The sequence below is a fragment of the Kluyveromyces lactis genome (assembly GCF_000002515.2).
Source record: "Kluyveromyces lactis strain NRRL Y-1140 chromosome D complete sequence".
NCBI lineage: Eukaryota > Fungi > Ascomycota > Saccharomycetes > Saccharomycetales > Saccharomycetaceae > Kluyveromyces > Kluyveromyces lactis.
In genome coordinates, this window is record NC_006040.1 from 738375 (window position 1) to 764623 (window position 26249).

General features: G+C 37.8%; 17 protein-coding genes and 2 non-coding genes across 19 annotated transcripts; 9 read left to right on the top strand and 10 right to left on the bottom strand.

The window, feature by feature from the left end:
• Nucleotides 1-91: 91 nt before the first annotated feature.
• DTD1 (D-tyrosyl-tRNA(Tyr) deacylase) lies at nt 92-544 on the bottom strand (the record flags this gene model as incomplete). The annotated part of the gene is made up of 1 exon (XM_453450.1): nt 92-544. One exon carries the CDS (start codon nt 542-544, stop codon nt 92-94), a length of 453 nt encoding a protein of 150 aa, XP_453450.1.
• Nucleotides 545-973: 429 nt separating this feature from the next.
• On the bottom strand, nt 974-3073 carry NCP1 (NADPH--hemoprotein reductase; the record flags this gene model as incomplete). Its single annotated transcript, XM_453451.1, has 1 exon — nt 974-3073. One exon carries the CDS (start codon nt 3071-3073, stop codon nt 974-976), a length of 2100 nt encoding a protein of 699 aa, XP_453451.1.
• A 561-nt stretch (nt 3074-3634) lies between these two features.
• NSE3 (Smc5-Smc6 complex subunit NSE3) lies at nt 3635-4558 on the bottom strand (the record flags this gene model as incomplete). Its single annotated transcript, XM_453452.1, has 1 exon — nt 3635-4558. One exon carries the CDS (start codon nt 4556-4558, stop codon nt 3635-3637), a length of 924 nt encoding a protein of 307 aa, XP_453452.1.
• Nucleotides 4559-4887: 329 nt separating this feature from the next.
• On the bottom strand, nt 4888-4959 carry KLLA0_D08767r. The gene has a single exon. It is a non-coding gene; the product is annotated as a tRNA-Gln (tRNA).
• Nucleotides 4960-5315: 356 nt separating this feature from the next.
• Nucleotides 5316-5645, bottom strand: KLLA0_D08789g (uncharacterized protein; the record flags this gene model as incomplete). The annotated part of the gene is made up of 1 exon (XM_453454.1): nt 5316-5645. One exon carries the CDS (start codon nt 5643-5645, stop codon nt 5316-5318), a length of 330 nt encoding a protein of 109 aa, XP_453454.1.
• A 26-nt stretch (nt 5646-5671) lies between these two features.
• On the bottom strand, nt 5672-6241 carry KLLA0_D08811g (acetyltransferase; the record flags this gene model as incomplete). Its single annotated transcript, XM_453455.1, has 1 exon — nt 5672-6241. The coding sequence occupies one exon, from the start codon at nt 6239-6241 to the stop codon at nt 5672-5674; it is 570 nt and encodes a 189-aa protein (XP_453455.1).
• Nucleotides 6242-6804: 563 nt separating this feature from the next.
• On the bottom strand, nt 6805-6930 carry KLLA0_D08833g (uncharacterized protein; the record flags this gene model as incomplete). The annotated part of the gene is made up of 1 exon (XM_453456.2): nt 6805-6930. One exon carries the CDS (start codon nt 6928-6930, stop codon nt 6805-6807), a length of 126 nt encoding a protein of 41 aa, XP_453456.2.
• Nucleotides 6931-6937: 7 nt separating this feature from the next.
• On the top strand, nt 6938-7009 carry KLLA0_D08844r. The gene has a single exon. It is a non-coding gene; the product is annotated as a tRNA-Gln (tRNA).
• Nucleotides 7010-7600: 591 nt separating this feature from the next.
• On the top strand, nt 7601-8926 carry ERG9 (bifunctional farnesyl-diphosphate farnesyltransferase/squalene synthase; the record flags this gene model as incomplete). Its single annotated transcript, XM_453457.1, has 1 exon — nt 7601-8926. One exon carries the CDS (start codon nt 7601-7603, stop codon nt 8924-8926), a length of 1326 nt encoding a protein of 441 aa, XP_453457.1.
• A 365-nt stretch (nt 8927-9291) lies between these two features.
• On the bottom strand, nt 9292-12177 carry RTP1 (Rtp1p; the record flags this gene model as incomplete). Its single annotated transcript, XM_453458.1, has 1 exon — nt 9292-12177. The coding sequence occupies one exon, from the start codon at nt 12175-12177 to the stop codon at nt 9292-9294; it is 2886 nt and encodes a 961-aa protein (XP_453458.1).
• Nucleotides 12178-12453: 276 nt separating this feature from the next.
• YAR1 (Yar1p) lies at nt 12454-13074 on the top strand (the record flags this gene model as incomplete). The annotated part of the gene is made up of 1 exon (XM_453459.1): nt 12454-13074. The coding sequence occupies one exon, from the start codon at nt 12454-12456 to the stop codon at nt 13072-13074; it is 621 nt and encodes a 206-aa protein (XP_453459.1).
• A 494-nt stretch (nt 13075-13568) lies between these two features.
• On the top strand, nt 13569-14405 carry SUI3 (translation initiation factor eIF2 subunit beta; the record flags this gene model as incomplete). The annotated part of the gene is made up of 1 exon (XM_453460.1): nt 13569-14405. One exon carries the CDS (start codon nt 13569-13571, stop codon nt 14403-14405), a length of 837 nt encoding a protein of 278 aa, XP_453460.1.
• A 416-nt stretch (nt 14406-14821) lies between these two features.
• ADD37 (Add37p) lies at nt 14822-15349 on the bottom strand (the record flags this gene model as incomplete). The annotated part of the gene is made up of 1 exon (XM_453461.1): nt 14822-15349. One exon carries the CDS (start codon nt 15347-15349, stop codon nt 14822-14824), a length of 528 nt encoding a protein of 175 aa, XP_453461.1.
• Nucleotides 15350-17495: 2146 nt separating this feature from the next.
• On the top strand, nt 17496-18212 carry KLLA0_D08976g (uncharacterized protein; the record flags this gene model as incomplete). Its single annotated transcript, XM_453462.1, has 1 exon — nt 17496-18212. The coding sequence occupies one exon, from the start codon at nt 17496-17498 to the stop codon at nt 18210-18212; it is 717 nt and encodes a 238-aa protein (XP_453462.1).
• A 62-nt stretch (nt 18213-18274) lies between these two features.
• On the bottom strand, nt 18275-20131 carry CCZ1 (Ccz1p; the record flags this gene model as incomplete). The annotated part of the gene is made up of 1 exon (XM_453463.1): nt 18275-20131. One exon carries the CDS (start codon nt 20129-20131, stop codon nt 18275-18277), a length of 1857 nt encoding a protein of 618 aa, XP_453463.1.
• A 312-nt stretch (nt 20132-20443) lies between these two features.
• On the top strand, nt 20444-22036 carry SRP54 (RNA-binding signal recognition particle subunit SRP54; the record flags this gene model as incomplete). The annotated part of the gene is made up of 1 exon (XM_453464.1): nt 20444-22036. One exon carries the CDS (start codon nt 20444-20446, stop codon nt 22034-22036), a length of 1593 nt encoding a protein of 530 aa, XP_453464.1.
• Nucleotides 22037-22420: 384 nt separating this feature from the next.
• On the top strand, nt 22421-23458 carry SHE3 (She3p; the record flags this gene model as incomplete). Its single annotated transcript, XM_453465.1, has 1 exon — nt 22421-23458. The coding sequence occupies one exon, from the start codon at nt 22421-22423 to the stop codon at nt 23456-23458; it is 1038 nt and encodes a 345-aa protein (XP_453465.1).
• A 481-nt stretch (nt 23459-23939) lies between these two features.
• On the top strand, nt 23940-24857 carry OPY1 (Opy1p; the record flags this gene model as incomplete). The annotated part of the gene is made up of 1 exon (XM_453466.1): nt 23940-24857. The coding sequence occupies one exon, from the start codon at nt 23940-23942 to the stop codon at nt 24855-24857; it is 918 nt and encodes a 305-aa protein (XP_453466.1).
• A 176-nt stretch (nt 24858-25033) lies between these two features.
• On the top strand, nt 25034-26233 carry ASA1 (Asa1p; the record flags this gene model as incomplete). The annotated part of the gene is made up of 1 exon (XM_453467.1): nt 25034-26233. The coding sequence occupies one exon, from the start codon at nt 25034-25036 to the stop codon at nt 26231-26233; it is 1200 nt and encodes a 399-aa protein (XP_453467.1).
• Between the last annotated feature and the right edge of the window lie 16 nt (nt 26234-26249).

Below are 26249 nucleotides of genomic sequence, written 5' to 3' on the forward strand. Positions count from 1 at the left end.
TTAATTGACGCCACAACTAACTGTGATTGAGACTGAAGATTCAAAACGACTAACAAGGCATATATAGATTCTTTTTTTTGCAACAAATGACTCACGCTTTAGAGTCGAAGATAATAGTCACGGGACCCTCGTTTGTCAACTTGCAACTCATCATGGCTCCAAATACACCGTTTTGTACCTTATCGTCTCCCAATCCTGCCTTCAACTTGTCCATAAATTGTCCATACAATTCATTGGCTAATTCCCCACGCTGTGCTAAATGGAAATCTGGTTTAGTGCCCTTGCTTGTACGTGCCATAAGTGTGAATTGGGACACGCATAAGATCTCGCCATCCACTTCGCTAATGTTTCTTTTCCATCCATAACCTGCATCATCGTCAAATCCCCGAAATGTGAGTATTTTCTTCGACAGTTTGTCAATATCTTCTAGCTTATCATCAGTACCAATCCCAACTAATAGCATGTATCCATGTTTAATTTGGGAAACAACTGCGCTTCCAACGGTGACGCTAGCTTCGCTTACTTTCTGTAACACAATTCTCATGTTATTTCTTGGTTTCAATTGGGATGTTCAAGGTCTCCTATCCCGATATCTTCTTGGTTAATTAAATGTTAAACTTTTGAATCTAGCTCACTTACAGTTCGATTTCTCTTTGAAATCTGTAATGAGATTTAAATGTAATTTTTGTATCTTTTCACTTTTCAGCAGACTAAAATCACGGAATCCAGCCTAACTCAGTCTGCCATTCTTTGGCTTTCTTAAGGACAACACCTCCGAACAATTTATAACATTCTTAATTATACTATAGATGTGTTATGCTTACGTACTAACTTTTTGTATGTACTGTACTATTCCTTTCGCTGTACCATGGGCATGTATTATCATATCAAAAAGCTTAGAAACCAAACAAAGAATTGCAAGACAGCCCTATCTGGAACAAAATATTCATCATTCTACTGAAAAGAGAGTTATTTACCAAACATCTTCTTGGTATTTTCCAGTAGTCTTCATCATCTTGATAATATTTGTGGCGTCTTCTTCGGAAACCTTGTTACCTTCAGAGATGATTTGAACTAATGCCTTATGCACACCTTGGGCCATACCCTTAGCGTCACCACAGACGTAGATGAAGGCACCATCCTTGATCATTTTGAATACATCTTCTCTTCTTTGGATCAATAAATCTTGGACATATGTTCTCTTCTTTGAATCACCACCCAATCTAGAATGACCAACGACCATTTCGAAACATTCGCCCAATTTCTTGGCATATTCTGGCCATTCTTCGGCGTAAAGGTAGTCATTTTGATTTCTAGAACCATAGAACAAAATGTGCTTACCCAATTGACTAATGGCTTCCCCGTCATCTTTGTGGTGTTCCTTGTATGCAACCCTTTCTCTAATAAATCCACGGAATGGGGCCACACCAGTACCAGGACCGATCATGATGACAGGCGTATTTGGGTTCGATGGTAGTCTAAATTGTGAATGACGTATATGAACTGGCAACTTGAAATTTTTGTACAAGTTACGTGGGCCGTTTAAATCAAAGTGAACTGATAATGACGGCGTTGGAGTCCTACCTTCCTTTTCGTTCTTTTCTAGTTCATAGAGGTCTACCTTATTTTGAACAAGTTGGATGTTTCTCAATAAATTGGTGGCGACACCAGTGATCTTCTTACCTTCTTCAGTTGGATTAGGTTGGTTTTCAACAACAGCGGTAACATGAACAACACCTGGTTCTGTACTACTGGAAGATGAGATAGAGTAGTAACGTGGTTGCATATGTGGCAAGGTTTCCAACAAAAAGTTCCATGGGACAGAGGACCATGGCTTACCATTTGATAGGTATAGCACGGCGTCTGCTAGGTTGAAGTGTTTTGAGGTGATTTGTTTAGCGAATTCTTCTTTGTCCTTGGACAACTGAACTAATTTGGCCTTGACTTCCTCGTTCGGAGAAAATTCAACCAATTGACCAAAGATAGATCTTGAGACAGGGCCAGTAATTTCCAAGTAATATCTCACAGCAGCACCAATACTGGTTGGAACTGGGAACGGTGGTTGAACAGTAGCATCAGTGGAAATTAGATCGAAGACGGTATCTTCTTTCAAACTGAATGTAGTCAAGAACTGCTTAACATGTTCATCGGAGTTAGATGGCAGCACACCGAGATGATCACCAGTAGTATATTTCAGGTTAGAACCTTCCAAATCAAATTCGGCATGAATACAGTTACGGTCAGTGTTCTTGAATAATTCTCTAGATTTAACGACAGGGGCCAAGAATGGTTGGTTATGGGTGAATGGGCCCTTAATAGTATTTTCTGGTAAGTACGCAGTAGTTGGTTCACCATGTGACACAGATTCGTCATAGTATTGTTCTAATTCCTCGTATTGATAGGCAGGTTCAAACTTCTCTTCGTGTTCATCTAGATGCAAGACGTCTTTCAAAGCGTCCAAAGTAGCATCCTTCCAGGACAAATAATCTTCATCGGTGGTACCAGCACCGTCATCGGCAATACCGAACTTACCGATCAAATTAGCACCGGCGTCCTTCAAATATTTTTCAGTCTTCTTTGAAGCACCATTGAAAAATTCATAAGTTGAGTTACCTAGACCAAACAAGGTGTATTTTAAATTAGACAACGAATCAGCTTCAGCATCACGCAAAAACTCTTCCAAGGCAACAGCACCATCTGGGAAGTCACCTTCACCGTAAGTAGAAATGAAGAAAGACACCGGGATGTTGGAAGGTAGTTGGCTCAAATTGTCAAAATCGTATTTCTCAACATCAACGCACATAACTTTCAATTGGAACTTAGCAATCAATTCCTTAGCAAATTTCTTAGCGTAATCTTCTCCAGTACCTGTTTGAGACCCAAATAGCACAAGGTAGTTCTTATCGTTTTCCTTTGCAACTTCGACGATGTCACGAGATGTCGAGCTAACGCTTGTTAACGAATCATCAGAACTGAAAACAGCTTTCAAGGTGTCCCTACCGAAATAAGCAACGACAGCTAATGCAAGCGCACAAAGCACTGCAAAATCTAAATTGTCTAAACCAGCTGGCATAATGCTATCAAATTGTTCCAAAACTCTCCGAGAGTAGTTTATTAATCCTGTCTTTGAAACCCTAAGCTTATCTGTTCCTGATGTAAAAAATCACCGAAACGACGTAACCTTATAAAAAAAATGGAGGCAATCACGCGAATCTATTTCTGAAGCTTCTCTTGAGCACTTGAAAATGATATATAATGCACACTGGACCAGATACAAAGATAATTTGTTTCTTCTTCAAGCTAATTTTGTGATTGAGAAAGAAGACACTCATAAAATATGGTGCATAATATATATCTCTTATTATTTCAATGTGATGTTCAAAAAGAAAAACGCCTAAATAATGCAATATGCGTTTTATCTCTGCGAAAACCTGAAAAATTCACTGCGAACGAAACGGAACCTAAATACATTGAGATCAGCCAAAAAAAAAAAGAAAAATTTGGGTGAAAGAATCACTTCGTTTAGCGAAACAACATACGTATACGAGAAATATGAAATTCGATACATAAATAAATGATAAGAATCGTCTATTCTGCTGCTGCAAGACGTACACACGTATATGACATCAAATGATCATGGTCTGAATGCACCGTACGCATCTCCTGCTAGTACGTTGACAGTGTTCTCTATCAATTCTAACTGGCTGTCGTCTAAATCTAGCATTTCTTGACACATCTTCGTTAATGATTCCTTGGGGAATTCTACCAATGTCCGTTTTCCTATCGAATAAATGGCTAGCTCTTGACCTAAGTCTGCAGCCTTCTCTACCGTTCTCGTCAAATAATTGTTTCGTACGAGAAGGTTCAATAGATCTTTGTGATTCATATCGATGATTGGGATATCGTGTCCTTCGGTGGAAATTCCGAACTTGCCGTGTTGATCTGAAAGTTCTGTTTCTAGTATATTGTTCTTTGAAAATATCACGATACAGATAGTTATTGCTATAATTCCCTTCAAAGCAAGTTCTGTATTGTTGCCTATTTCATTATCCAGCGTTGGATTCGAACTCGCACTGTACTCTTTCCCAATGTATGTAACTTGATGGACCGTTTTCCGGTAGATTGCACTTGCATGGTCTAAGATAAATTTATGATACCTTTGTGGTATTGCTTCCATGCCGCTTCGTACCAATATAAAATGATTACCCCTGGCTTTCGCATCTTCTACGCTGTTATTTGCTTCGTCTGGGGTACCCTCATCTTGCGTCTGTGAGAACGATCTCTTGTCTGTTTTCTTGGCTAGAACACCAAATAAATGATACCCAAAGATTTCATTCAACTTATCATCAACATAACCGTAAACAGTGCTGAATGGTATTGATTTTACTTTCTCTTCATCGATAATCTCTTTTAATTTCTGTAACATTTTACTTCTGGTGATGACGGTGTTCCCTGTCTGGGATTCACATTGCGCAAGCACAAATCTGACCATCAAATTTCCGACGGTTTCCAAAGCATGATTGACCTGAGTGTGTGAGTTATTATTTTCGTCACTCATTGCTATAGATTGAAATTACGCCTTAATTGTCGTATTTGTTTAACCCTAATGATCTTCAGTACCTTTGTTTTCTGTTTAGCCAAGCGGAAACTTCTGGTAATACAATTCAATTGTCTTCTGAACACTTATTAATAAAGGATATGGGTAGCTAAAAGCTTATCTTGGTGCAAAGCCACAAGATGATAAGTCCAATCAACTACTGTCTACATCTTGTCGACCATGCCATCTTAACTATATGTTGTGGCTGAATCTGTGCTGCAGATCCACCGGGAACTTTGTAAGTTTCGCGAACAAAAAAAAAAACAATTCACATATACGAACAAAAAAGTAGGTCGTACCCGGATTCGAACCGGGGTTGTTCGGATCAAAACCGAAAGTGATAACCACTACACTATACAACCAGTTATCATGTCGTCTGGTTTTCTTTCAGAACTGATATCTACATGTTGGAACTTGTTGGAACTAGTCATAATGCATGACAGGGTAATACCAATATAATAGGCGGTTAATGATAGTTTTGTGTCACTGACACATAACAAAGTATATAAACCAGTACTTAGATCTAATCTACTAATTAGTAGGGATCAGATCTAAAGACACTAGGTGCATCTAATTATACTAGGAGATATATAGCTAATCAAGATGGATTCTTCTAATAAAGATCTGACAAGATCAAAGCCACGTGACATGTATAGTCACATACCGCAACACTACAGCTGTGTAGAGAGTTTCTAAGGAAGCTCCTTCATATGAGAAGTTATTTCCTAATCAATTGCATGAAGGGAGAATTTTCAGGTTTTAAGTAATGGCGTGGTTTCTGTCGTTCGTTCTTCAAACACACAACCAATGTAGGCGTTTTTGTACTGCTATCGTTAAGACGTACCTTTAGGTTAATTAAAAACTGATCCATATCAGACTTCAAAATGATGTCAGCGTTTAAGCAGGTACTTGCTTTAGCATACACTGAAACCAAGAACAAAATCGAAAGTGTTTGACTATTACTAGTAAAAACCACATATATACTACAGGCTGTACCAGTACCATGAGGTAAACACACAGCCATGAAACATACTGGCTTGACTCTCATTTTTTAATGTGAAGTTTGCATACTATTTATTTCTTGTTCAATTCGATGTGTTTGATAAATTTTGCAGGGTTACCTGCCACAACGACATTAGCATCAACGTCTTTAGTGATCACACTTCCAGATCCAATAACAGCATTGTCACCAATTGTAACACCAGGCAAGATTGTCACGTTTCCACCAATCCAGACTCTATTTCCAATTTTAACTGGGATACCAAACTCCACGCCTTTCGAGCGTTCAATAGGATCCAGAGCATGTGACGCTGTGTATATATGTACACCAGGTCCCAGCAGAACATCATCACCAATTTCAATTTTACAAACGTCTAACATAATGCAATCGAAATTGGCGTAGAAGTTCTTTCCGACAGTGATGTTAGATCCATAATCACAACGAAAGTTTGGTTCAATAAAGGCGTTGTAGTGCTTTCCCAATAACTGATCTAGAATCCGTTTTCTAAGCTCTTCATCTTCTGGTTTGGACTGGTTGAAATCGTAAACCAATTGACGTGCTTTGAGTCTTTCTTCTACGAGTTCAGGATCCATACATAAGTATGGCTCACCTATAAGCATCTTCTCTTTTTCGCTCCTTGTCATTGTTAAAATGGCCTGTGAATATCCTGATCCAATCCTCTTTATTATTCAGGAGACAGTATAATTAGATTAACTTATCTTGTAAGGATGTTCAAAAGCTGAATAGATTCAAGTGGTTGTAAATTCCCCAGTTTTTATATGCGTTTGAAGGTATACTTCGGATATGTCTAAACGTCAATTTCTCTGCAGTGAAACCTATGTGGAATGAAAATTACACCTATAAAGTGTTGATATTTCGGAACTTTAAGTAGCTGCGGAAAAACCCTTGCATAAAGGGAGACATACCGGAATATCGGAATACCAAATGCAAGTGTCGTTGCATGATACTGTAATCGATTGGAGATAAATCGCTGACGATTCGAGTAAAATTTCATGACAATTGGTGATACATTGTTCAGACCGTGTAGTAGAACAATGGAGGATATCGTTCATGTATGCCACGGTTTAAGAATTGGAATGGACTAATGAAATACATCCACAAAGGGGAAACTTCCAAAGTATTTTTTGGTGGAAGTACATTGGCAATTGATCTTTCACTCCGTTTTGTACTTTTTATTGTCATAGTATTATAGCACTTGGCAGTTGAAGGTTCCTTCTAAGAAGCACTCCAGAAGGGTTGAAAGGTGACAAGGCATTTTGAGTTCATGACTAGCACTTGAAAATGTGCTTCTATAAACAACATCAGAAGACATGATAGCTGGTTGTATAGTGTAGTGGTTATCACTTTCGGTTTTGATCCGAACAACCCCGGTTCGAATCCGGGTACGACCTACTTTTTTGTTCGTATATGTGAATTGTGTATGTATGTTAGAGCGTGTAGCCAGCAAACGCACGGTTGAAGAAGCAGAACCCTTCTCGACTTTCAAATGACACACTGTGCTAATTCTTTAATTACGTTAACCACATTCTCTTTTAACTACAATCTATCTGCTTTCTTACGAATACGAATGTCAATTTAATATTCCAAACCTAGACTGACATTTCCTGTTCGAAAAGACTGATTCAGCAAAAAACCACTAGTTTAATGTTGTAGGCAATTTATTGCCTAGGCCAAACATAACAATTCAGTTCTACAACCAGGATATGCACTTGTTTTACACTGAATCGACAAGCGTGCACTGATTTTTTTTTAAAGACTTATCTCTGACCTTAGCTGCCCTCATCGTATTTCTGGCTGCGTCACCTCTTGCTCGTTTGAACGATAACTTCGAATCACCAAGAAAAAAAAAAAAATAAACAGCTTAAAATAATTTGCGTATATATGAACACATAGGATAGTCATTTTATTCTACGATTGAAAATATGAACCGTACTTTTCGATACCTTAACTGCATCAATTACAGATAACATCATACTGTCAAGATGGGGAAAGTTGCTGAATTACTTTCGCATCCACTTGAATTGAAAGCAGCCTTAAAATTGAAGTTTTTGAGAAAGCCATTATTTCCAGATGTCGTGATTGAAGAATCTGCCGATCTTACGAGATGCCACGAGCTTTTGAAGTTGACTTCCAGGTCTTTTGCTGCAGTGATTATGGAACTTCATCCTGAATTGCGTAATGCCGTCATGCTTTTTTATTTGGTTTTGAGGGCTTTGGATACTGTGGAAGATGATATGACTATCGATCCAAAGATCAAAATCCCAGTATTGCGTGAATTTGACTCTAAGTTAGATCTACCATCATGGTACTTTGACGGTAATGGCCCTAATGAAAAGGATCGTGCTGTATTGGTCGATTTCCCATGTATTTTGAACGAATTGCACAAATTGAAACCAGAATACCAAAGAGTGATTAAGGAAATTACGGGCAAGATGGGTAACGGTATGGCTGATTACATCTTGGATGAGAATTTCAATCTGAATGGACTACAAACTGTTGCGGATTACGATCTATATTGTCATTACGTTGCAGGTCTTGTGGGAGATGGGTTGACACAAATGTTAGTTTTGGCTGGTTTTGGCTCCAATGATTTATATGATGAAAACGTTCATCTATATGAAGATATGGGACTCTTTTTGCAAAAGACAAATATTATCAGAGATTACGCCGAAGACCTTGCTGATGGTCGTTCGTTCTGGCCAAAGGAAATATGGTCGTTATACGCCGAGAAACTTTCCGACTTTGCTAAGCCAGAAAACACCCAACAAGGGCTATATTGTATCAACCACCTCGTTTTGAATGCTATGACCCATATCGAAAGTGTACTACACTATTTGGCTTCTATTCATGAACAGTCTTCTTTCCAATTTTGTGCCATTCCTCAGGTAATGGCCATTGCAACTCTTTCTCTGGTGTTTGCAAACCCTAAAGTCATGCATGAGAATGTTAAGATCAGAAAGGGGACTACATGCTATCTAATTCTTAAATCAAGGACACTAAGGGGTTGCGTAGAGATTTTCCAATATTACCTCCGTGATATTAAAAAGCGACTAACAGTGGAAGACCCAAGCTATCTAAAGCTAAACATCCAAATCTCAAAGATTGAGCAATATATCGAGTCCATGTACCAGGAACAATTGCCATTGGGTGTGAAACCACAAGAAACTTTGATTTACAAAAAAGTGTTGGATAGAACTGAATATGACTCGAAGGTTGCAGTCATTGAAGAAGATGAAGAGTTTAAATTCAATCTCGGTTTTACAATGTTCCTCACTTTTATCGCCGCTGTCTATTTCTACTCCAAATAATCAGCATAAATAAAAGTAAATAAGCGAAGCACTTTATAACAAAATCCAAAGTAGTACATTTCAAAAATGTCGCATTAAATTTATAAACTGTTTTGACATTCAAGACCGCAGAGAAGATAATATTGTGATCAGAGGGGTATACACCCTGATCTAATAATTTAGCTTACGCATCTAACGGCAGTCGAACAGTTCCAGCATTGCTGTTGTTGTTGTTGTTGTTGTTCACATTGATGTATTTATGAAAGCAATGGAAGATGTATACTATCAGAATGATAATTGACTTTGGAAAACACCAGAGTCATAAATATGATGACGTTTTTTTAATTCGTTTAACATCAATAAATATCAATAACTATGTACTAGTCTTAATTTGCCAAACCTCCTATTACCTTCTCCTGCAGAAGGGCTTCTAGGTGGTTTGAAACAGTTTTTATCTGTTCGCAAACAAGGTAATCATCGTCCTGTGTTGCAACGTACTCTAATGTGCTCTTAATCTTTTCAGGGGGATAATTTTCTGGGAATAGGTTAAGACCAGAATTTAACATGAGATCATAAACCACATGAACTGCGCTTCTGCGCATGATTGCAGAGTTTTTCTTTATATTGATATCATCTGTATCATTACCCGTTTCAAATGTTAATATCCCAAATGCACAGTCAAGAATATCAGCAATCAAACCTCGAATTCCCAAAGCATTAGATTCAAGGCACTGCCCCAATATTGACATCGAGGACATTCTTATCCTGTTATCAAGTTGATCTTTTGCCCGTATGTTCTCCAAACATACTTCAATCAATTTTGCAGCCTTAGGACCTGAAAATGATTTACCTTGAACTGACACATAATGAATAAATACCTCACCAACCTTTAAGATGTCATCTACGCTGTTTTTATTTCTACAAGCACGATAAAATTGCAAGAGTAGATCCAAAGTTTCATTGGGTGCAAATTGCACAAGAACTCCCAAACCTCTTATAACATTCAAATAAATGAAAGCATCTTGATCATGAAGTTGGGTAATATGTATTGCGAATACTTTTTTTACATCAATGAGAGGAGATTTCTTTTCAATTAGCTGTCTTAGTTGAAGCAAACCATGTGCTCGAATAGGAACTAGAGGATCGTTGACATTTGTCAATGCCTTCTTCAAAAGTGCTTTATCTTGTTCATTGGAACTGTTTGCTTCGGCTTGAGAGGTTGGCAACAATAAAACATCTGAAATCTGATCATAGAGTTCTTTGCAATCATCCCTACTGACAAAGGGTTCAATTTTTTTTTGGATTGATGACAATAATTCTTTTTCTTTTGGACTATATGCAGAATGAAATGTTGGAATAATTGAATTGATTAGTTTTAGCGCTACTTCAAGTGTATTATCATTAATAATCATGTCTCCGTCATTATTCTCCGTAAAATTAGTCAAATTGGCAGCGTCATCTTCATCCTCATCATCTGAGTCAGGTTCAACTGAAATTTCTTTAGAATCGCGAGTAAAGTCTAATATTTGCAAAATAATAACTAATAAATCTGCAGGTTCAGCCAACATGTTTGATTTGAAGACTTCGTTCATCTTTTCCAAAACCTTCAAAAATATCATCGATTGCAAACTGTCAGCAAAAGAATTATTTCTCTCATCATTCACAAAATTTAGTGATTGGTTAGATTCAGATGAATTTCTTGGCTCTTGCATAAGCCAGTTATTGATCACTGCGGAGAATATCGATTTGTTAACCTGCTGGTCGTCGATTCTAGCCAAAAGTTCAATAAACAGTTCAACTGCCGGATCAATATCCATGAAAAGTTTTTGAAATCGTTTAGTTGTTTCTTCCTCCACACTGAGCTTCCCAATCCCAAGATCTTCCGAGATTCTCTGCTCCTTGACAGTGATATATGCTAAATGAGTTTCAAGATCAATTTTGTACTCCCACGAATCATGATCATAATTTACCATGTTCAATAAGATAACATGAAGATATTTGTAGCCTTCAGTTATGACCATATAAGTTTTAATCAAACCAAGAATGATATTATAGTAGTGATCTTTCGCACCATCTGGTGCGATTTTTTGATGGTTCTTCAAAAACATAGAATATATCCATAAATTCAAATAAAAACTCTGACCATTATTATGTCCTAGTATCATCTCATTAATGACTTCAACATAAGGAGTACGTTCCAAAGAAATGAGAACATTTATCATATCGTTGAGCTCTTTCACTGATATATCTTTTGAATCCAGGTTGTATAATATCCCGTAAATTTTACTGAAAAGGAAATCTTTGACAATACGTTTATTCTTTAGGTAAAAAGCGGTTACTAACCCATTCAAGCAACTTACCAATATTGGTTTATCGATATGAGTTAAACCTTCATATATTTGTACGAATAATTTGTCGAAGTACTCCACACTGGATATTGACCTTGGTTTTGATGTTACAATTTGATTAACTCTTTCGAACTTTGAGGTATCAACTTGAACATCCTCTCTTAGACCAATCACAAAATCTATTAAAGAAATCAAACCATCACTCCGTTCTATTACAAGTAAACTTAATCTATTAAGAGGCCAAGCCTTAGCTTTGTCGTTTTTTATCGTTGAAAGAAGTAATGAATATATCTCGAATAAGGAATACGTATCCTTGATGGTTTCCATTTTTCTTAATTTTTCTTCAAAAGCAGCATTTCCCGTGGTACACATTAAAGCCATATACCCAATCATTGTATCGGAATATCCGGGTCCGCCTTTCAAAATTATCTTTCTAACATAATTGTTTTCTGGAGTGTGTAAAAATATCGATTCAAAAGCCAATAGGGCAACCTTCAATGTCTCAACATCTGCGATCTTTCCATTTGGAACTTTGTACAGTTTATTTTCTTCTTTGAATACATCAAGTCTCCTTTGTTCTATGGGTATCCCAATATCAATTGGTAGATTTGCAGTGATCCCATGAATTACCAATAAATTGATTAGGGTATCAAAATCCTTCATATCATGTAATGAGATCGGTATTATGTCCGCATTTTCTTGTTGTTTTTCTGCGACTAGACTACATAATCTAGTCAAGAACTTCGCTAATTTTTCTATAAGTTCCTTGTTGCTTAAGTTTAATGATTCGTAGATATCACCAATATCGTCATTATGTTTTATAGGTTTAAGGAATTCATCTAACTCTTGAAAGAATGCATCAATTGGAGTATCGCTTACGAAATCAAGCTTCCTAGATAATACTTCTGTCAATTTATTTGACATTTTGTGAAACCGATGTCAGGTCTTGAAGGCGCAGCTGACACTCTCCCGATGTAGGCGTGATCATGTTGTTCTAAAGAGAGGTGCTCAGAGATGTCCTGAATTATATTTAAAGCCTTTAGCACATCTATTTCGGAGAAAAAGAAAAAGTAACCTTTTAACATGAAAAATTGAAAAGTTCACAGAATTTGGATTATGAGATGAGATGAGCTAAGATATGAACAGAGAACAGGAAAACTACGCAATCAAGCCCAAAATACAGAACGAAATTATTGTAAGATGAGTCTACATACAGGACCTTTAGATCAAGAAGATCAAGAAGCTATCATCGTTGATGCAAGAGCTGGAGATTTGGAGTCTCTTAAGGATATTTTTACCACTTTGATAGATCCAAGTGCACTCATTGAATGTACAGATGAATTGTCTAAGTCATCTGCCTTGCATATGGCAGCCGCCAACGGTCATTTCGAGGTGGTAAAATATCTACTAAGCATTTTCCCAAAGGATAAACTAAAGGAATGGGTCAACAAGCAAAACGAAACAGGTAACACTGCATTGCACTGGGCTTCGTTGAATGGTAAATTGGATATAGTACAGCTTCTTTGTGAAGAGTATGAGGCTGATCCATTCATCAGGAATAATTTCGACCATGATGCCATCTACGAAGCTGAAAACAACGGACAAGAAGAGATAGAAACATATTACTTGAAGAAGTTCGACGTGGAACCCGAATCGACCGAAAATGAGGAAGAAACTTCATCGGAAAAGGAAGGAGAACAAGCCTCACAGCCCGCATCTATCGACAACGTCCAATTTAGAGAAGGTACAGAGATTGAACAAGTGACCAAAGAAGCTACAGAAGCTCTAAGAGAGCAAACTGAAAAGCTTCAACTAGAATAAGTTTCCTCTGAAAATGAACCGTGGTCAAAAAAAAATCATTCGGCTGGAAAGCTGTATTGTGGCCAATTTGAGCATAAAATATGAACCAAATGTCCATGTACATAACTGTATACTAATCATCAATAAACATAGGTACACCTACCTCATGCGCCCAACAAGCGGAGTTTTATCTAACCAGACTCAAAGGCCAAAGAATAGATAAGTCACGTGTGTTACCCGAACACTGAACGTGCACAATGACAACACTATCGCGTGGCCTGGGAAAATTTTGAAAATAGTGAGTTTTCGGAAAACCAAGAGAATTGAAACGACTGGATCGCAATTGTCATCGCTATTCAATATCCTATTGGATTCTTCAGCTCATATTTGCACAAGGGTAAGACAACTTCTGTGGAAATCTGTTGGCAAGAGTCTAGTTCGTGTAAAGTTCAAGGCCCTTTCCGTTATTACTAAGGAGATTAGCAAGAAGCGAGAAGATACAAAGATACTCAACGATGACTGATGTTGCGGCCGACTTAGGATTCGATCCAACGATGAAGAAGAAGAAGAGCAAGAAGGTAGTTCCGGAAGAACTGATTGCTGCTTCCACCGAGGGAACAGATGATCTTTTTGCTGGTTTGAAGAAGAAGAAGAAGAAGAGCAAGGAAGGTGAAGAAACCACTGAGAAGCAAGTGGACGACATTTCAGATGCTCTAGGCGAATTGAAGTTGAAGAAAAAGAAGAAGAAGGCTGCTGCTGCCGAGAGCAGTGTGGATGACTTTGAGAAGCAATTAGAACAAGCAGGTATTTCAGTCGATGATATTGCCAAGGAGGCCACTCCAACTGAAATCGATTCTAGCATTCAACAAGATGTTGGCCTACCATACCAAGACCTATTGTCTCGTTTCTTTAAGATTTTGAACACAAATAATCCTGAATTGGCCGGTGATAGATCAGGTCCAAAGTTCAAGATCCCTCCACCAATCTGTCAAAGAGATGGTAAGAAGACTATATTTGCGAACATCCAAGAAATTAGTGAAAAATTACAAAGATCCCCAGAACATGTAATCCAGTATCTATTTGCGGAATTGGGTACCTCAGGTTCTGTTGACGGTCAAAAGAGATTGGTCATCAAGGGTAAGTTCTTGCCAAAGCAAATGGAAAATCTATTAAGAAGGTATATTCTGGAATATGTCACCTGTAAGACTTGTAAGAGTATCAATACCGTATTGAAGAAGGAACAATCGAACAGATTGTTCTTCTTGGTTTGTAAGAGTTGCGGTTCTACTAGATCCGTTTCCTCCATCAAGACCGGTTTCCAAGCCACCGTCGGTAAGAGAAAGAGAATGTAGATTAATTGATATGACGTATCAAAATAGTAGTATCATTAACATCTACCGAAAAATCAGAAAAAACTTCGACAATCTTCTAATGTTCAATACGATACAGTTCGAAAGGAATCAAATAAACCTCATAAGGCATAGCTAATATATTCATGGTTGAATATTTTCTCCAGGGAGCATCGCATCGTGCAATTCACACATAACATATGAATAACACCAAATACTTGAAAAGAAATGAGAATAGAAGGTATCTTCATCCTTCTTTCACGTTCATTATTAATTTTTTTTCTGTTTGTGTATGTTATCTAATGGTTTTTATCTAATCTGTAATTTAGTTGTTATAAACAAAACGACGAGATCAATGCTCTAAAAGATCAATTTAAATTTAAGCTCTATAATCTGAAACCCTTCCCCCAGTTAAAATATCATATCTGTGCATTTTCGATCAATTTACGGAAAGAAGGACACCACGAATTCACCGACATATCCGACAGCATCCATTTTGTAATTAAATCTGTAACCCGTTTTGAATCGTTCAAGTTGGCGAATATTTCACTCAACGCATATCTTGTGCCCTCGTTTTCCAATACATTTTCTAGAACCTTATCCACCTTAGTTTTATAAAAGGAAAATTCCTTATCTTGTAAGTTACTCGGTAACGATGTGATCCATTGATATTTATCAGACAATTCCTGTTTGCTCAACGCTACGATGGAAGTGTCGAGACTTTCTGTACTTCTTAGTTTTTCACTAACTTTACGCTTCATACTTGGAGGTGGTACTGTTGCCATCCTTGTATTCCCTGAGGTGTCCACACTTTGGGACACAATTCTCTTTGGTGCTATACTGGCAGCGCCCGGATAAATGAAACTAGGACAATCATTGTACCCTGGAATTTCTGTCTCCCTACAGTTCTGGAAACTCCTAGTTCGATTCATTCCGGATGACTCCATTGTGTTAAGTCGTGGTACTACAGCAATCCTTTCTCAAAACAACAGATCGATTTGTTGATTTAGTTGGAGCATATGCGAAATACTCTAAGCTAAGCTAGTTGCTGAGAAATGAATTGGTCGACCTTACTGGTTAGTATTCTCCTTCTCACAGTTGTAAAGATGACAGCTGTTAACAAAAATAGCCTTGTTGGATTATGTACACCTTAAATTTTTTTTTTTTTTTTTTTTGGCGAACATCAGTTGGAAATCCATAAGTACGCATTGATACTCTGACGGTCTTGCGTATACTTGACTCAAAATTATCGGCAAACCTGCGACGTCACCACGCACAGTACACTGCAGAACCGAGTTAGATGGACATTTTACTATTTAGTCTCTGACCGTTTAGTATTTTTTATTATAATATTGTGTATACTGAGAATCTTTGTGAAAAGGAAACCACCAAATCATTGTGTCAGCGAGTTTTGAACTACAAATTCCAGCAACTTGGCTGGTGCCTGTGGATTAGAGATATTGCTGAATCGACCAGTTGAATGGTTGGCCGGAACAATAGTCGGGTGTTTTTAATCTAGTACCCTTTTCTTTTCCGGCATGTGGCAGTATCTTATCTATGACAAAAATCGTTCACGAGAATAGAGGACAAAGCCAAGGGCGAGACGATATTGATAATCATCTGGCTTCCCTCTCCTTTACGTCCGAAAGGAAGTAATGCATCTCTTGAATCATATCCTTGGTCTCGAACCGATAACTGGTGCAATCTAGAAGAACTGGCCATGAAAAAATAGCAATCGATGGTTTCATATCTTTTTCGACAGCCCAGAATTAGAAAGTATCCCGCTATGACTCTGGTATGTGATAACGGACAAATCAAAAGCTTGATTCCCCATCTTATCTTCTCTTCATACTACGACAGTCATAACCCATAATCATCATTCTTACTCCCATTCATGACTATGGAATGGCTGTGAATAGATAGATACTCACTAACTAATAAGCTACGTTGCCATGAAGACTCTTACAGAAATGATAAGACTGCTACGAATTCTGAAACCGCTATAGCCACACCAATCCACTTCCCTAACTCTAGGTATATATGTAACCAGAAGCATCTTCCAGCCATATTTCCGTATCGTTCATAAATCACTACTTTTCTTACTCCAGCAGTTATCTCTGGTCTTTCTACCGCAGTTACTAAAGGAACCAGAGGAAATATTATGAGGTATAATCTCAATTACGTATGGCCCAAAAAACTGACTTCGCGTAACCTATCGATATGGGAAACACATGTAGTCTCTATCCTAAACTTAAGCCATCGCCAATTGTAACTTCTCTCCATATATATCCGGAATATCTTCACTAACCGCATTTGGATAAATGATATCACACGTGAATGTTAAAGCCTACAGAGATTGATCAAAAAAAGTCTGCCTGTACCTCAGTACAATTCCACGTACATACACACACCGCATTTACCGATTCTCTACGTAGCGGGAAGTAGCCTAGGGCCATGCTACCAGGTGGCTGCATACCATTAATCAACACCAATCGCTGTGTGCTGATCTCCAGCGTGATTTTGGCAGCTTTTTTTTCACTTTTTGCCTTTTTTCGCCTAATTTTGTCTCTTGTCGCATCTGAGGCCCATCTATTATCCGAAGATACACAGATTATAGATAGAGAATTGATTCTGATATACAATATCGATAAAAGAGAATGAACCGTTCGTAGTTGTCCATTTATCTCACGGGTGCTGTTCGATACATGTGATACAGAGTCATTGGCGGAGATTTGGGATGCCAATGAGGAAATCGGGAAAGTCTGCCGATCAAGATATTTTTAAATGTGAGTTTGTGTGGAGGCTTTTTGTCAGTTTATCTTGTATGCTTCTTTTAGTAGGGACAGAGGGTCCTCCCAGGCGGGACTTTCTAACACTATCTTTTTCTTTCTTGACATTCAATTCGTTTCATTGCGATGATTGTAGGCTAATCGACATCATTCCCTGTCTTGATAGTGCCAGATTCTTCGACCTGGCATGATAGCACGGTGCAGTTTTTCATTAGATATCGGTATAAAGATAGGATGATTCTGCGAGTATAAATGAATATATAATGGGGCTAATAAACCGTATTGGTTTTGATTATGCCAAGAAATGTTTGGTACTGAAAGATTGTTAAGGAATCAGACCAACGGCGAAGGTGAGAGCAGACAATTTGCAGCTGTTACAATGAATGATAATGTTACCAGGTACGCCAAGATACAATCTAACCTTAGTCGGTATGAGGATTGGGAATCTAGACAGAATAGTAAGATGGATCAAACCATCCAAGACATCAACGAAATATTTGAATCAATGAATTATAAAGTGAGTAAAAAGATCTATAATGGCAAAAAGAAATCAAACCAACCGAAGCTGATACCGGGATGTAAATGCTCTAACACTCCAGTTCAGAGAAACGAGTGCAAGAGACTTCAGCTGTGGAAGCTGGCTAATATATTCGATTTCGGACAAATAAACGGTAAACAGCAACATATTGAATGCACCACGGAAGCAAGGTGTCGGTCTTCATCTTTATCGACAGGTATGTCAATGGGAAACGCCGATGAAAAATGGTATAATTATCTGCCTGAGGCCGTCTGCAATAAGTTACAGAGTGTTGATAGCATTACTTCAAACACATCATCATTAAGGGAAGCCAAATCAGATACTGCGACTAATGCTTATCAAAATCTATTAGGGGTTCCGCCGCCTCAGATCATAGAACCGTCATTGAGAACCACTAGATCTGCATCCTCCGGGTTACGACATAACAAACAAATCCAACTTCTGCTTCATGACTTGATATCCGGTGATATCTGTGATACCTAAACAGACCGTTGGAGTAGCAACCGCGTCACGTAATGGAAGTGGAGTCGTTTAAAAAAAAATTTCTACAAAGGTTCATGGTCTTTGATTCTGTTCCACCATGTGCTCACATCTTTTCCAAGACTTTCTATCATATCAGTGCTTCTTTTGGATTTTGTCTTTTGCTGCGAATCTATGAACCAATTTTTAATGATAAGTACCAATTTCCTATTATTTTCTAATAGATATACCATCAAGCCATTATTTAGTTTCAGCATTCTTTCCTTCGTATTGGCGTCTTTGTACCAAACGGTAAGGCTTCGAGTTCCTAAAATTACCATAAGCTCTTTATTCAATTCCACCAACTGCGACTCGTTCAACTTGCTGAAAATCGAACTCTCGCTTTTATCAGTCTTTTCAGTACCATCTTCACCTTTGGAAGGATCAGATGGTATTGGGTGGTCAGTTAACGACATGTCATGCCCGACTTCTGTAACAGTGGCGACGGAGCTTTTTCGATTGGCATTGTTTGTAAGAAACTGTAGTGTTTCATCAAGCCCTTTGATTACTAACTTTAGAGCAGTGTCACTTTCGTCAAGGCCATTTTTCCAGCGCGGTATAGAACTGTAATATTTGCCTTCTTCTTTGAATAAAATGGTATAATCGAAAGAACACTGTCTCTTTTCGAATCCTGTGTTTTCGTAGAATAGCGATATACCATTCCACAATTCTTCCTGTAATTTCATCAAAAAGCTTTCTTCACTTATCTTCTTGAAGCTGGGATCTACTATTACAGCAACTATAACATCTTTGAACTTCCAAAATAGAATGTTATACTGGCTCCAATCATCAAACTGGAGGTAGAACTTTCTCATTTGATAAACTTTCGGAAGAAAGGAGGGGTTCAACGGGGATATAAGCCAACTGTATTCATCCTTATCGTCTAATTTTGCCGAGCCGGCGCCATTTTCTGAACTAGAAGACCAGAGATTCCAACTTGGTTTCATATTCGTGAACAAAGAAAGAGAATTTGAAACTCCTGTTAATTGTCCAATATCTTTAAGAGCGTCCATAGTGAAAGTGATTGGCAAAGTAACATTGTCCCATACAGTCTTGATATTTGGAGGCTGTTCATGATGAGCTTCTTCTGCGTCCAATTCAATCTGTTGTTCTGTTTCCGTCAATGACATTGTCCCAGCCAATCCATGCGAGGAAACTGTACCATACATCGAATCTATGCCAACTAGCCAGTTAGATAGCGTTGGCAAGCTTTTGAATTGCGGATCAAAATTCGTAATAAAACCGTACTCTTTAGTATTCTTGTTGTTTTTCGGTAGATGATATACACAAACATCTTTTATATTCAAATAGTTCTCCTCCGACAATAAGACATTGTTCTTGAGGTAATTCTGCCAATCTTTAACTTCGCTGATAGAGTTCAAGGCGTCTGCAAATTGACAACAAGGGAACATTTTATCATCGATGGCAGTGTTGATGTCCTGCATCAGGAAATAATCAGGGATCAAATTGATCTCATCCCAAAATGGAATAAAATGCTCATTTAATAACCCACTCAAAGTTTTATCCTCAATATCTTGCATCTTACCATGTTGCATCGCGAAGAACTGGTAACACTGACTCAATCGTACCTTATATTTTGGCCATTGACTGTTATGCGTATTTTCAAATCCAAGCGCAAGATAATACGAAGGCTCAACCTCTAGCACAAGCATACTATAAGAATCTAGCTCAACATGACAATAATCATTGCTTTGGCTAAATTCATTACTGAAACGCCACATGCCCTTGATAATTCCAATCTTCTGCTCCTTTTCATTGGTAGATAACATATGCGCTGTTAAATCATGATACAACAAAAGCTTACATGAATCATCTTTATTGTCATCATCGTCCCTAAACAAGACTATGAACTGAACACTCATTGGTACATTAGGAGATATACCTCCTCCTCAAAGTATAATACCTGAAAGACTCGTCAGCCCATAAGACAAGGGCCACAACAAGTATTTAAACTTCATTTCTTATTTCAATTTATGTATTCCTTAAAGGATCTTTCATGTCTTCTGCACGAACATGAAAACCTCGAATTTGAAAAAAGTTTTGACCTAAATGATGAAGAGCAGAAGATCTAAAAACAACATAGGCAGAGAAATTGTTCAGTACAGGTTTGGTGGCATACGAAAGTCTGCATTACCGATATTACGGGGCATAGTAACGTTTAGTATTCCGTCAATATGGTGTTAGCTGATTTAGGAAAACGTATCAATAATGCAGTGACGAATGCGATTTCTAATGAGCAAACCGATTATGAGACTACTGTCCAATCGATGCTCAAGGAAATTGCTACTGCATTGTTAGAAAATGATGTAAACATTAGGTTGGTTTCTAGACTTCGTGAAAACATCAAGAACACTTTGTTATCCAATGCTAACGTTAATGCCAAATTTACAAACGCTCAAACGAAGAAACTAATCCAAAAGACTGTATTTGACGAACTTTGTAACTTGGTGGACTGTGAAGTGACCTCTCCATTTCAACCTAAGAAGAGACAGAGCAACGTTATCATGTTTGTTGGTTTACAAGGTTCTGGTAAGACCACTTCTTGTACAAAGCTAGCGGTGTATTACTCAAAACGTGGTTACAAAGTTGGTTTAGTTTGTGCTGATACTTTCCGTGCCGGTGCATTTGATCAGTTGAAACAAAATGCCATCAAGGCCAAGATTCCATTCTACGGCTCTTATACAGAACCTAATCCAGTCAAAGTTGCAAAAGATGGTGTGGACAAGTTCAAGAAGGAAAAGTTTGAAATTATAATCGTCGATACCTCTGGTAGACATCAACAGGAAGATTCTCTATTCCAAGAAATGGTTGAAATATCGCAAGCTGTCAAACCAAAACAGACAATTATGGTTCTTGATGCATCCATTGGTCAAGCCGCAGAACATCAATCTAAGGCTTTCAAAGAAAGTGCAGATTTCGGTTCCATTATTTTAACTAAGATGGATGGTCATGCAAGAGGTGGTGGTGCAATCTCAGCTGTAGCATCCACAAATACTCCAATTATCTTTATTGGTACTGGTGAACACATCCATGACTTTGAAAAGTTCTCTCCCAAGTCGTTTGTTTCTAAGCTTCTCGGAATTGGTGACATCGAATCTTTGATGGAACGTTTCCAAACAGTATCTGACCAAGATGATGCAAAGAATACTTTAGAGAATATCCAACAGGGTAAATTCACTCTACTTGATTTCAAGAACCAGATGCAAACAATAATGAAGATGGGTCCCCTATCAAACATCGCGAATATGATTCCTGGTATGGGGAATATGCTTAACCAATTCTCAGAAGAGGAAACTTCAAAGAAAATGAAGACAATGGTGTATATTTTTGATTCAATGACCAAGAAGGAACTTGAATCGGACGGTAGAATCTTCATCGATGAACCTAGTAGGTTGGTAAGAGTGGCAAAGGGTTCCGGAACAACGGTATTTGATATTGAAATGCTTTTAATGCAACAACAGATGATGGCAAGAATGGCGCAAACAACTAAACAAATGGGAGGACTCCCAACAAAAGGCGGAATGCCACCAAAGGCAGGTATGCCTTCTATCCCTGGTATGCCATCAATCCCTGGTATGCCAAATATCTCTCCACAAATGATGCAACAGGCTCAACAGCGTATGAGACAGAATCCTGGTATGATGAACAAGATGATGAGTATGATGAAAGGATCTGGAGGTGGTATGCCAAACATGCAAGATATCATGGGAATGATGCAAGATCCAAGTATGCAAGAAATGGCCAAGCAATTTTCTGGGGGAATGTAGAGCGTTTTCTTCAGAATGGGCTATTATAAAACGCAATCGGCAGATACTTGGATATTTGTACATCTTAGTTTAGTTACATACACTCTTATTTACCTTCTTCTTCGTTAATCTGTAAATTAGAAATCCACCTCTGTGATTATACCTTCAATAGAGCTAGCTTCATTATAAATGGGTGAATCGAGCCCAGTTTCTTCTTGTGCAGTCTCTCTCGAAGTACTATTCGTAGTAGATCATTAAAACGATCATTGTTTACATTTCAAGAAAAAAAAACGATATCGAACTGAAACAAATACGTTAATATTAAGACACACGCAACTTAGAATGACAGAAGCATTCAGTTAAAGTTCCAGAATCGTTGGAAGTAATATCTAGGACCGACTGTGGATGAAGATGACGGAAGCACAAGAGTTCTTGACTCCTACGAAAGGTGTGAATTCAAGCAAATTCAATATCAACCATGGCCATTTTATTACGAACCTAGAGAATCAGGAGAGTCCGTCCAAGCTAGGTGCATACACACCGGGAAAATACTCTACCAGTAGAGTAATAGAATCACTACACAAGCAGATAGACGAGCTGACGAGTACGAATCTTAAAATGACGTCTCAATGCCATCAATTAGTGAATGAATTGGAATCTTCTGGGAAGAAACAGAATAAACAATTGGAGACCATCTCGAGACTGCAGACAGAAAATATGAACCTAAATGCAATACTAGATAGGAAAACTAATAGAATGAATGAATTGGAGAGTTCTTTGAAGAAACAAACTGTGTTCAATGAAGATGCAGCCAAAAAAAATCTTGAGTTAGAAGAAACCGTTAAGAAACTATCACTCGAAAACGAAAAGCTTACGGAACAATCGACTCTGTATAAAATTCAATATGAAGCTATCGTCGATGCACACCAATCTTATAAACAGTTTTTCACGAACGAAACAAGCACTTTACGAAATGATCTAATGTCTTTGAAACAATCCATGACCAAACAGTTGGAATCTAAGACGAAGGAAGTATTGGCAATCGATGAAAAGATACAAAATAAACTAGAGTCACTAGACAGTGCTCAAGAATCCTTTAAAAAACATGCATCTGAGCAAATAGAAGATAATATCAAAGAACTAAGGCTTGATAGTTGGCAATCTTCGTTAAGAGAAGCGCAAGCTTTATTGAAAGAATACAAATCACAAGCACAAGCAGAAGGTATTACCATTCAAGAACAACCCAAAGCGTCTATCCCACAATTAAGAAATCCCAAGAGGAAAACTAGTGGTCAAAAGAGGACAAGTTTTTATGGAACTCCTACTGGCTTCTCAATACCATCAAACAAACAAACGCCTCCATCTAGCAGTTCAACTCAATTGCCTGGCCTCAAAAGAGCTTCATCAATCAGAATATCATCAGATCCGAACCGTAATAGATAGCAAGAGTAGTATTTCCCAATATTCTATTGTTGGCAAACATATATTGTCAATAAATTATCCTGGCGTTTCTAACTTATACATAAATCTAGCGATTCACAATTCATTATATAGAATTTATGATTTGAATAAAAACGTTACCTTTCTTGAATCCGATTTTCCAGAGAATACCAACACTATGTTCAAGTACTCATCCTAACCGAGCAGGTAGTAGTGAAGATCTACATACTTTCATCAGCGTTCATTTTTGTATTCAGGATATCGGTTTCTTGTGTTTCCTGCATGATCCATTTCCATATATTTTCGAAACAAAGGATTATTTGTATAAAGAAAGGAACTTGGCACGAATCCTAAACGATTAAACAAAAACGACAACAAATTACAATGACCACTGGCCGATCGTGCCGCCTGGAAATCATCATTTTTACAAGGAAAACGGCGAAATCAATATCATAGTACTAGACAGTTGTCTCTGCAAGAAGAAATGGGACAACAAACCTTCGAAGATAATGAAGAGATTATTTATTCGTCATATCTTGTAAAAAAACCCACCGTCTCGAAGTCTATTTCATCCACGAAACAATTGGCAAAGAACTGGACTAATTGGAGTGTCAAGAAGACGAAATACAATCACAAGTACTGGTGCGTCTTAAGGAAGACGCAATTCAGTTATTATAAGGATGAGTCTGAGAGGGTTGCCGAGAAAGTTATTCCGATACAAGATATTTTGGGATGCAGAGCGTACGGGGATAACAAGCTTGATATCTTCACGAAGGGGATGACTTTACGATTCAAATCTCCAGATGCAGATGTAATCCGTAGTTGGGTACAGTCCATCAACGAGTTATTACCACACTTGAACAATTATGGCTCTGAATCTGACCTTGAGATTGCAGAATCCGATGACGAACAAATTGAAGGGGAACAAGCTGATGAACATGGGATACAGAAAACAACTCAAGTCGTTAAAGAAAATAAAGATACCAATTCCACTTCTGATATAAAATCTATTAATAACGGAGTTGTCGAAGAAGACAAGAAGTTTTTCGAGTTTTATGACGCCTTAAAACCTTCGCATCTAATTCAATCCGGTGTAATACATGCCAAGAATAAAAGATCTCTAACTGGAAGGAAATGGAAATCCTATAAATGTGAACTTACAAATAGGTCTTTAAAACTTTATTCGATCAAGACTGGTGACTGTAGGTATTCTGTTCCAATGGAGAATGTAGTTGACTGTATTGAAGTGGACAGTAAAGATCCTTTATTCGCAGTAATCACTTTCAACCAAAGGCTAAAACTAAAAGCTAATGATGAAGATGAATTAGTAGATTGGATCATAAATACAAAGAGTTGCGTAATGGTTAGAAACTCATTAGCAGCACACACAAAAAGAAGTTGAGATAGATAGGCGATGGTCCTCACATTTATCTATTCTCTTTTGTTTTCTAAGTATTATAGCTTAGTGTAATTTTTATAATAATCATCAATTAATGGCGATATAGCATTTGGCTTAATCTTTCGACAATGTGAAAATGTGCATCGAACCATAAAGGATTGAAAGTCAGCAACATTGTCATGCCATTCACGCTACGGTATCACACTTGTGGAGTGACTAGTCTACTGCATTGGAACGATGAGCAGGATGTGCCGACTTTGATTAGTGGAGATGAAAAGGGTTCTATTTTAGTTTGGAATCTGTTGAGTAGGAAGCCTTACTACAAATATACCTGCAGGGGACAAATAGTTTCATTTCAACAGCTGAACGATCTAATAATTGCAACTAGCAAAGACCATACGTTAAGGATTCTTAAGTTTCCATCGACATTGACCACGAAAGAAGGGTTCCCTGACTATTCCCTACCTGAGTTGGAATTAATATACGAAATACCGGTTAATACTTTGAACTTTGCTAACACTGCTGTAGAACAAGTGGATACGAATAACTATAGGCTATGGTGCTGTAACACGCAAGATTCAGAAACAATTGACATTTATGAATTTGATCTTAGAGATTCTAAATCCTTAAAGAGAATTCATAGAGCACTATCTCTTTACGAGGTCATTTCAGGTCTCGTTGATCCATCAACAATGAAGTTTGATAAACTAGGAACTACAATGAAATTTATTATATACGAAGGAATCATATACCTTGGATTTGAATCTGGTTTTGTTATTGGGCTACGCCTTACACAGGGATTGCATATCGTATACATTTCTTCTGCTAATTATCCAGAACCTGTACTGGATTTAACGGTTGGGAAAGACCTCGGCAAAGTCATTAGCTCATCTACAAACTCTTCGCTTGGCCTTCATACACCAAATATTAATACGGAAAGTCATAACAATGTTTCTTCGAAAGATGTTGTCGTTGATGACAGCACCATCCATTCAGAGATGGTAAATATCCCAATCAACAAAGTATCCCATATCCAGCAAGTCGATAATTTATTGATAGCTGCTAGTTGGTCCGGAAGAACGGTAGTTTTTGATATAAATGGTAACAAAGTGTTAGCAAGCATATTGAAGGAAAGAGGACAAGTACTCATCGACGATAATCCATATGGAAATGCATCACTTCCAGAGAATAGCACAAAGGTCAAAATTTCTGCTATGACATGTATACCAAAATTCAATACAGTCAATCCATCTTGCACCTCGGAAGGTACAAGACGCAGGTGGATTAGATTTTACAAGGAGACATGGTGTTTGATTGGATATGCTGATGGTTCCATAAAGGCTACAGAAGTAACATTCGATAATCTCATTACTGCTTAGGTACTTGTATATACTA